The following is a 10,656-nucleotide window of genomic DNA, read 5'->3' on the forward strand; positions in this document are numbered from 1 at the left end:
TCCTTATAGATAAAATAAATATATATTTTGAATCCTCCCTTTAAAGCAATATGAGGTCTCTACGTTAGTATATTACCGTAGAAATTAAGACAAGAAGGAAAGCTATAATTTCAAGATAAAAATGGCAGGGGGAGCAGCCCTTGCAACCTGATATGATGGAATTGCTGCTTTACAACATAATCAGACCATTAATCGCATAAATCAGATAAATCTCACCAATCTTTTAATGCCAGTGGCATGCCAAATTACCAAAGCATCTTTTAGCCAACAGGACTCAGCTGTGCAGTATTTCTCATCTCGAAATGTTAGTTTTTTTCTAGATATTATAGCTGATGAATGAAGGCTAAAGTATCAAAATGCCAGATTATACAGTAAACTGAATCTAATTATTTCTTCACAGGTTGGTTTATTATTATCAGATCGAACTCAAGTAAGTAAGAAAGCAAAAATGATATTATTGACTTTAGGCTGATAATATAAATTCGCATCAGACCAGACATAAGTGTTTTTTGGGTTTTGATGACTGATACTTTGAAGAGAACAATTTAAATACGAATCAATATCTGAGCCACAAATAATAGAAGACCAATCTCTCACAGTAAAGCAAATTTGCTGAGATGTAGAAGAGTGTGCAAACATCTCAACATGTCAATTGTCTGAGGCTCAAGGTTTGGCAAAAACTATCTTTATCATACTAAGATTCACTGCCTCTGTACCAGTGCGGGGTGCCACACTAACAGTATGTCAGAATGGTATGAAATTTTTTTAGCATACTGAATACCGATACGCTACCGCTCGATTCGAACCAATACGGCGGACCAAAGTTCAGTCCTGACAGCTAGACAACATAAATAATTGTCTTAGCTTCAACAGCTTCCTCATTGTATAGAATGAATGGAGCAGAAACAGAAAAACACATACTTTCATGCCCTTGAGGTCAACCTGGACCCAAAACCACACTCACCAGGGAGATATTAACACAGAACCACTTCCAATACAAAACCCTCAGGCACCTTCAGGAAGGTTAACACTGAAGCATATTCACACAATACATACATCAATGAAAGTAAAATCTGTTTTTTCTGATCCTTCGGACAGTCAGTACCTCACAGGATAAGTCCGGTGCTGTAGTCCGCCGTTACCGAATAAGAGATGGCTACCTTCCATCACCCCCTTGCAGAGACTAAAGGGCATTACAGTTTTGCACCTCATCGAATATCATCAAATCAAAAGATTGATCCTTCAAAAATTATAGATAAGTGTTGGCAGAATAGAACTTCAAAATAAACTCAAAGCCAATTTTCCATTTGAGAACGGTCCAAAACGATGTGCTTTAATAAACACATACACACAAGGCAAATGGCTGGCCGCCGGTGGATCCAAAATTTACAAGATAATTTCATATAAGGAGCTCTACAAAAAGCCTCTACATCTGTCGTCCCACAGCAAAATGTGGCATAGGCCAAAACAACAACAGACTGAGACTACAAACTGCAAAAGAAGAGGAACCAATTGAGGGGATATGTCCATCCCAGATTACTTAACAACAAAACACCAGTATACTGCTGTGCGGGCTATCATAAATGCCATTTCCAGAATGATAAATCAAAATCAGGTCAACAACTGTCCTACAGTTAGCCATCAGCATCAGAAGATGAAGTTGGCAATGGCTGAGATGACTTTAAATCCTGCGATGCTGACCCAGTTGGGTCTCCAATTTCCTGCGACGGATCTGTTTCCATCATTCGTTTCTCTTCATCTTCAGATTCTACTATAGGTTCTTCAGATTCAGCCTTCGGCCTGATACAGCACAGCGAATTATAAGTTATGAGATTTCGTAACCATTTCCAGTAGAATGACCTAGTATGCTACAAGTGAAGGTGCCCATAAAAAGCCATATCCTTTCAAGATTTTTTGAAAGCAACACATTTAATTGCTCAAAGCATTGAACCATAATGTCGGTCATGTTCAAGATCCAAAAGAACCACAAGTTAGTCATGATTGGACATCCATGCAAGGCACCGGAACGGATTTAAATTCACCTTGGTTAAAAGCAAAAAATGCAGGGATATGAAAAACTCACCCTGGTTTAAAATTATAGGCTTTTAAATCCTCGACAACATGTATGAATGCATGAAGAGCCATTTTCTTAACCTGGATCATGTTCAATAAAGTTAGAAACCATTACAGGAACTTGAACAAAATCTTCAATATGCATAACAACAAACAAATTTAACAAAAGCATGAAAAAGCACAAGTATGGATTTATTGGGAAACATAGGACCGAATTACTAAACCTCTAGCTTATCTTCCTTAGCCCTGTGCTCTTCTGGAAGTACACGAAATTCTTCTGTTAATCGAATGCACTCACGGACATTCTCAGGAGACACAAAGTCCAGAGCAACCTTTATGCATGACTGTTCATGAGAAAAAAAATGTCAAATTGCAGTTAACAGTGAATCAAGCGTGAACTGTTGGAGTTGGTCAGAATAAATAGTTTATAAATAACAAAATAATCCACTTGTCATGTGAATAAAAGAGAAGCATACCTTCAAATTTCTAACTTGATGGGGGCATCCTGCTGGGATAAAGACAGCCTCGCCAAGCTTTTGCTCAAAGGTCCAGGGCTCAATTCCTAAATGAATCCAAGATTATTAAATCTAGATGCCTTCAAATAGCAATACGAATACATAACAGATAACCAACAAGGCTATCATTGTCTCCATAATTAGTGTAAGATTAACGGACCATATTCATCCTTAAGCTTCCTTTTATGCTCCAAGGTTAAATAGAAAGACTGATCATGAATAGGGTGAATCACCTATGACAGACAATTGAAGTTATTTACAATGCAAAAAGGAAGATGAAGTGTAATACAACATGATACTGTGCATACTGGCTTGTTTTTACCTGTTCAACTTGAGAACAGTGGACATGCCTGAACTCTCTAGCATGTTTTTTAAGATATTCCCGTAGTTTTGTAACATCTTCTCTTCGAAAAATATCCCACAAAGCCCCACCTTCTGGCTGCTTCTGCTCTTTTTGCTCTACACTATCACCAGACACAGCAGGTTGGTGCTCTCTTACATTATCTGAACCTCCAGGTTCCTTCACCTCTGCACCATTTTTTGAATCTGAAACTTCCCCCACTCGACAACCATCAGGATCTTCAGTGGTTTCAGTGCTGACAGTAATAGAATCAAGTTCTCTTTTCATTCGTTGACCAGAAAAGGAAGCCTTTCTCCCCCTCTTTTTCTTCCTACCTCTTTTTTTTGTTCTCTCATCTGGCCCTTCAGAAACTTTATGATTGTTACTCTCAGCTTGCATCTCCACATCATTACCAGATTTGTTTTCTGGTAAGAGATTAGGAGATAGCATCACAGTTCCTCCCTCGCTCCGAATTTCCCCTGAAGTTTGACCAGGTACTACCTTGCCCGGCTTCTTTCCAAGATCAGCAGGCTTGCCCCTCTTCTTTTGACCTCGTTTTGTCTTAACCACAAGCATTTCATCATCATCCTTAACATTTGAATTACGCACTTCATCATTTTCAGTTTTACTGGAAAACTGACTAGCATCATCTCCTTGATCGACTCCTTCAGAGCAAGAGACTCCATTGCTTTCAGTTTTAACAGCACATGGAGGGCAATTGCCATTACCATGCAGCTCAGTTTGGCAAGCATCATTACCTGCTTCAGCTTTGACACCAGTATCCTGATCAGATCCTTCCTCCCGAACTCCATTTCCAGCATTTATCACAGCCAATATCTGCGACTGACCAGTTTCTTTCAAGGAGGATTCAGATATAGGAAATTCTCCATCAGCAACAGCACATGACTGAATGCCAACCAAATCGGATGTGGATTTAATCACTGATGGATCCTTAGCATGAGCTTCCACAGTCTCTTTTAGATCATCACAGATTTTTGCAGAATGCGGGATTTCATTTTGGCATATATTCACCTGACCCATCGCTTGACTTTTAAGAGCTCCTTCATCATTCAAATTAGAAGAAGCCATTTGACCCACTTTCTTCTCTTCCAATTCACTAGCTGATGCATGCAACTTGATGCTTTCCAGAACAGACTTGTTCACAGAAAGCTTCGGACAAATTCCATCATCTGCTTGACTATCATCTTCAGTTGTTTGACGTCCTTTCAAATCTTCATTCTGAGCAAGCTTTTGGTTATTTGATAAACAACCATTTTGTCCCTCTTGTTCATCATGTGTAACAACTATTTCAGCTTCAATGTCAAAAAAGCTTGCATCAGCATCTTTCTGAACATCCATTGCATCCCCAATCTTAATATCTGAATCTTTCACATGAGATTCAGCTAGAGAGAGAGAATTTATTTTTTGCTCCCCAAAAGAATCATTGCATAGCATATTGTTGGCTTGAACAGGATGATGAAGGTCATTTTCTAAATTGGACGTTTGCATGAAGTCTTTTTCCCCAGCAGTTAAGGTGACATATGACTTATCATCAGGAGGTTCCATTACAGATTTCCCTGGAGATGACGATGAGTTCTCTTCTGGATCTTTTCGTGTGGTAAAAATCTGTTCTCTTAAATCTTGATCCCTGTGCTTCTTTTTCAACTTCTCTATCTTAGAAAGCTGATAATCAGAAAGGGTCACCTCTGCTGTGTGTGTTAAGACATTCACCTGGGTAAGCAATTAAATATCAGGCATTAAAAAAATTTCCTGATTAAAATGGAGTAATATGCGAGACAAAAACTAGTGAAATTATCTAGAACACAGGCTCAACAACAAACGTAATGGGAAAAAGTTTAATCTAATGTACTAATAATATTAAAGAACAGCAAGCAGAAAATCTAATCATTAAATTCAATAATTAGAGCCCATGATTTTGTAGGTCATTCCGGAGATCAAGAGATGATAGCCAAAAACAATAGACACCAAAAAATGATGGTCACAACAAACAGATGTTTCTGGTTTAGCTTTTCAACACTTTCCCAACAAAAAACAAAAAAAGTAAAATGTTTAATACTGCAGGAGCATAACCTGTCAGGGGATATCAAATCAGTAAAGCCAGGGGCACTAATGTATCCTTAAAAGCTCTGAAATCAGATTTTGAGACTATTGTGCAAACATGTGGTTGAGTTAGGCTATATATGTATTCACCTCATACAGAAAACCAAATGTCAATTATCAACATGAGGTTACTTATATCAACTTACCAAAAATAGAGCCACAGATGGACATGATATTAATTATTGAAACAAAATACATACCGCATCAGACATATCACAATGAAGCTTCGTTACGGAATCACCCCTGCCCAACTCTTGGTGAAGACCATAAGCAATATATGTTTTGGGCCCCAGGTCTGGCTTTAGAACATCCTTAGGCAGCTTCACTGCAAGATTCAGAGGACCATACCTAGGATCTGTATATTCTGGGAATGGCAAAGCAGTTATAAACTCAGCACCATGGCGAGGTAACCGATCCTCAAAGGCACTGGCTGGAGGCCAATCCTTGAGTTTTAGCATCTCAGGCCATTGATTGCTGTGAGTTCGCCCCTCAGTATATCCTCTGAAAAACTGGTGAATATTTATCTCAACCTACAACAGACAACATACGCATCAGGGATTCTCAAGTTAGACAGATAGCATAAAACACCGGCATGCAGTAGGCAAGTCTGCCAACACATTTCCTTACATTAGACTGATGAAAAATTATACAGGATGATAAAAACACATCAAACAAAGGAATACATGGCTCTCAAAAATAGACATAGGCAACTGCCTGCTTGCATGATAGTCATCAGATAGGCCATTTTATCCTATGTAAACAATGAACAACCAAGGAGCACACATTCCTTAACTGCAGACAATTGCAACCGCATATCCACAAAAGTTTCTTCAAAGATTCTTTACTGCAATAAGTACATGTACATTTCCATCTGAATGGAGCATTACCAAATAACATTCCTTCAGAATTCATTCAAATGTTTTCTAGGATTTAAATTAATCAACAAAATTCATACACTGCTCAAAATATACTTCACTGTGAGTAGATTTTACAACCATAGCAGTTTTAGCTCATGCTTAACACAATGGCACAAATTGTCATTCAACTAAGGATGAGTCAATTACATATACATGATTAAGAAGTTTGGAAAGCTCTGTAAGTCGAGATGCAAAGAAAATATATTAAAAAACATATGCACCGTTCTACAATTCTACAACTCTTTTAATAGAACAAGGACAAGACCAAAGTCGTGTGTATTCAATGAAACTTCTTTAGAAACATCTCCTAACATCAAAAACATCTATGAGATATCAAAACTAACCTCACACCAATCCAAACAATCAATTGCCTTTACTGCAAGCTGCTCAGATGAAGCCTTAGACTTTGTCTTCTCTCGTAATGCACGCCACATAACCATTGGCTCCCAGCTCAGGCCAGAAGTAAGCTCAAGTACATCACGTACAATCACCGGTTCTCCCTTTAACCAGTGGTTTTGGAAGTGCTTCAGTTCTCCCTGTTGAATATCTCTAGCAGTTGGACAATATAAATAATTATCATCAGAATTCTCCCTACAGGCTGCTTTCCGCAACATTTCACTCCCAGTGTTAATATTGCCAGATGCAGTGAAACAGGAACATGACCTGGACATGTCCCCAAATTTTGCAAACTTATTGCTCCTAGCAATTGCATCAGCTTTCTCCTCTAACTGAGAAAGCAACTTTTCAGGAAACATGCACTTCAGCTCCAAGAGGGAGCTACCGCAGCCCCCAATCTCCTTTGGCGGGCAAGGAACACTGCCATCACTATTTGCTTTCCATTCTCTCATACGAGCCATGCTATCTCTAGAGATAGCGACCCGATTGTCTAAAGAACTCTCTTGACTTTTTTTCCTCTTCCCTTGACCTTTATTCATACGACGAGGAGAACCCCCATGCACATAATCTTTACCCCTGTCTGGATATGGCAAAATTACTGTCCCATCACCACCAGGTATGCGACCTTCACGTAGCTCCCGGCAGCAACTAAGGCATAAGTCATATGAACAGCGACGGCAGCTTCTATGGAAATCAACAATAGAGGTTCTGCAATTGTTGCTGCTCCAAAACAATTTCAGAAATCAGGTTTTATAAGGCTTAACCTAACCACAGGCAGAGCCTACTACTTATGAAGAGCAAAGTTTCCACAGTGGGGAAATCAGAGAGGAAGTATTAAAGGCTCAACGATACTATATAACTGATATCGCAGATGAAATTTCCTAATCAATCTTTACAATCTTAAATTAACATTTAACATAAATGCTTTTGTGGAATATGTTAGTGTACATGGAAAGTTCTTCAGGCCCACCTACTGCTAGTTTGGCAACTTAAAATCTAATCCACTTCTGCACATCATGCAAATTCCTGAGAATCATGCCAATCCCCTCAAGCCACGTGGCAGGAAGAACTCTTCATGTCCATCCGACAAGGGCCCCAAGCATTACGCATTTTTAATTATTAAACATTTAAGTTTATGCAATAAGAATAGTATGTAATCATGGATTTACCAGTATTGGCCAATATTTAGATATCTAAGTTCCATAGTATCAGCCAAGATATGGAAATATCCAAACCTCATATATTTTTCCAAGTGTCCCATTTTGGCCAAGAGAAACCACAATGTAGGTTCAGATCGGCACTGGCCATCCAACAAGATGGCCGAGATCTATGGTTTTAAAAAACCTTGATGAGCAAAAGAGTTTTACCAGTATACGCGTTCATCCTTTTGACAGTTAGCTCTTCTTAACTTTATCTCAGTCGATGCCAAACCTGGTCGGGAGAAAAATGCAGCAGCAGGGGAGAAAGATCAGATGAAAGATAATGGATGGAAAGGTATACAACTTAAAATCCAATTTACGGCAATGATACCTCGAATATTGGCCTCAATTTCCTTTTCTGCCATCTGTTCTCGTCGTAGTTCTTTCAACCATGGCAGCAATAAGCGTACAATATAGCAGTTGTATTGGACTCGGTCAGCATTCATAATCTTTTTTTTAGGAGGCTAAAGTCAACATAGAGAGTGTGTCATCAGATACGATTACATAAGTAGAGAACTGAATGCAACAACGATCAAGAATTCCAAATACCAAAAGCAGACCTCAGAAACTCCTTTCATACGCAAGCATGCCTTGCAATTGCAATTGTTGCAGCAAAATGGGCATTCTTTTGCAAATTCAGCCTCTGATAAATGAGGATACCTGATAAAAATCAAAAAGGAGAATGCATAAACATAATACAACATCTATATTTTCAAGCTTGCAATTTTCACTTTATGCTATGAAATACTGAATATCTCACTACTGCAGCAAAAAGATATCTATCAGCTAACTCCATACAATCTTCTAAACAGTCAAAAAAACAGTACAATTTGGAAGAATAGAAAATATTCCTTAATGATGCAAATTATAACAGGATAAAATTTACACATTTCAACAATTCAGCCCTATCAGAAAGAAAGTGATTAGAGTTTATAGAAGAAGATGAAACTCCTATGCTTAAAAAAAGAAACAGATGAAACATGGAATAGCAAAAGAGCAAAAGAGAAATATTGAGGTTTATAGTAAAAGTGGGATGAAGAGCTTTTAAAGGTTAAAACCTACAGAAGAAAACATACATTTACAAGAAGAATGAATAGATAAAGAAGGAAGGGGAAAGGATCATCACTCACCAGCGAGTCATGCACGGTACACAAAAGCGTTTCCTTTTGCACTTCAAACACCATACTACCCTTCCCTTATCATTCCTTTGGCATTGGTGGCACATTAGGGCATCCTCCCCTGTCAGTGGCTTCCTCTTAGAACCCTAAAACAGGAAGATACATACCATCAATTAACTGCATTCAACCAAACCAAAGGGATGAAGTCGTGCGCCCAACCAAAAGGGGAGAGAATTTATTACCTCAGAATTTTTCTCAGGACCTGAAACCTTGTTGGAGTTCCTCGTAACCCTAGCAACAGAAGAGGACCCGGCTTCCAAATCCTCCTTCTTGGCCTTTCTCCCCTTCCTACCCTCCTTCTTCCAATGCCTCCTCTTTCGCTTCTTCCCCACCTTCAAAACCTTGTCTTCTTCCTCTTCTTCGTCGCCCTAATCCTCATCACACCACCGTATGTTAAAAAAAACAAAAAGATAAATTTTTGTACGAGAAAACAGTCGATAAATTTCGAAAGCCTGCAAGAAATCGCTCCTTGCCTTCTCCAGACCGAAAACAGCAAGAAACGAAAACGGGAAGGATCAAATCTTTCTCCAATAAAGCAAGAGAAAAACCTTGAAACATTGCAAGAAGTCGCCCCTAAAGCTCGCCAGAACCGAAAAAGATAAAGAAAGCAAAGGAAAACAAAAAAGATCGAATTTTGCGCCGAAAAACCACGAAAAGATCGCAGATTAACTGCAAGAAATCGCTCTCTCACCTTCGCGAGTCCGTCTTCCTCGTCCTCCTCGTCGCTTCCGAAGTCGTCCACGACCATCAGCTTCACCGGCTTCCTTTCCCTCATCTGGATATCCCTTCCAATGAACATTCCCCCAACCACAGCCGCCGGCGGCCGGAATATCTTATCATCACTCCTCTTCCTCCGCCGGCCGCTCCGCCCGTCCCCGCTCTCCCCATCCCTCGACGAAACCCTAACCCTACTTTTCTTGACCAGCTGCTCGTAATGAGCCTCGCAGAGGCTCACGCCTTCCTTCTTCCAGTTCTTGCACCGCCACGACTTGCCGTCGCTTCGGTTGCACCGCCGTTCAGCCGGCGGCGTCCCCGCCCGCTCCCCGCCCGCCATCCCTCCCCCAGAAACCCGGTTCTCTCGCCGAAAAACCCCGGGTTTTGAAACCCGATCGTCCCGCCACAGAGGAAAAAGACCGGTGGCAGTGGAAAGGGAAACGAAAAGGACGAGTCTTTGCCTGACGGTACAAAGAGACTTAGAGAAAAGAGTTGGATGGATGGCGAGAGAATATATATAAGAAGAGAGAAAGGAACAACTAAGGTCTGGTCCAAAACAGTTTCTCGCCTTGGCTTGCACAGGAAACGCAAATTTAATGCATGGGAAACGGGCTCGGGAAGGGGGTGGCGTTCGGCGGTAGGGGGGGAGGAGGGGGAGCGCGATGGTTTACGACAGCGGAAGGCGCCCGCGGCTTTGGGAGGAGAGCCAAAACCAGCGGCGGGGCTGCCGGTTTCGGGGGAGCGCCCGCCCGCCCGCGCGTTGCGTGTTCCGCTGGGGTTTTTTGGTGTTCCGGAGGTACGAGTTATCGTCCCTCGCCGCGCGCGTGGGCGCTTGGCGCGGTTTGCGAATTTTGGCCCGTGTGTCGGATGAGTGCGGACTGCTGGATCCGACATCCGAGCTCGTTGATTGGAAGGAAACCAACCTGGGCTGAACTGAAGCGGACTACTATCTTTATACCGTCTCTTGCCGGATTATAGGGTATGGAAATGGTTTCTTGCCATTACGATTCATCTTAGCTGAACTTTTTTCCTCTATTTTTAAAAGAGAAAGAGGAGTAGAATCTGAAGCAGAATTTGTTAAAAAATAAAGAAAGATAAGAAGCATATCTAATTAGATGGAGGGTCTTCGTCAACCGTGCTTTCTCTAACATGCATTGTGTTATATAGATAGGCTAATGTTAGATAGTTGTGGTAAGAGAAGCG

At 40.7% G+C, this 10,656-nt stretch overlaps 1 protein-coding gene across 1 annotated transcript; it reads right to left on the reverse strand.

The window, feature by feature from the left end:
• Positions 1 to 1,277: 1,277 nt before the first annotated feature.
• On the reverse strand, positions 1,278 to 10,133 carry LOC103716776 (lysine-specific demethylase JMJ25-like). Its single transcript, XM_008804936.4, has 14 exons — positions 9,431 to 10,133; positions 8,922 to 9,107; positions 8,692 to 8,825; positions 8,122 to 8,221; positions 7,893 to 8,025; positions 7,730 to 7,793; positions 6,311 to 7,082; positions 5,250 to 5,579; positions 2,911 to 4,659; positions 2,749 to 2,821; positions 2,550 to 2,635; positions 2,298 to 2,417; positions 2,084 to 2,154; positions 1,278 to 1,800 (listed from the first exon to the last, which is right to left on the reverse strand). Exons 1-14 carry the CDS (start codon positions 9,791 to 9,793, stop codon positions 1,635 to 1,637), a joined length of 4,347 nt encoding a protein of 1,448 aa, XP_008803158.1. The 5' UTR covers positions 9,794 to 10,133; the 3' UTR covers positions 1,278 to 1,634.
• Between the last annotated feature and the right edge of the window lie 523 nt (positions 10,134 to 10,656).

The sequence above is a fragment of the Phoenix dactylifera genome, chromosome 17 (genome assembly GCF_009389715.1).
Source record: "Phoenix dactylifera cultivar Barhee BC4 chromosome 17, palm_55x_up_171113_PBpolish2nd_filt_p, whole genome shotgun sequence".
NCBI lineage: Eukaryota > Viridiplantae > Streptophyta > Magnoliopsida > Arecales > Arecaceae > Phoenix > Phoenix dactylifera.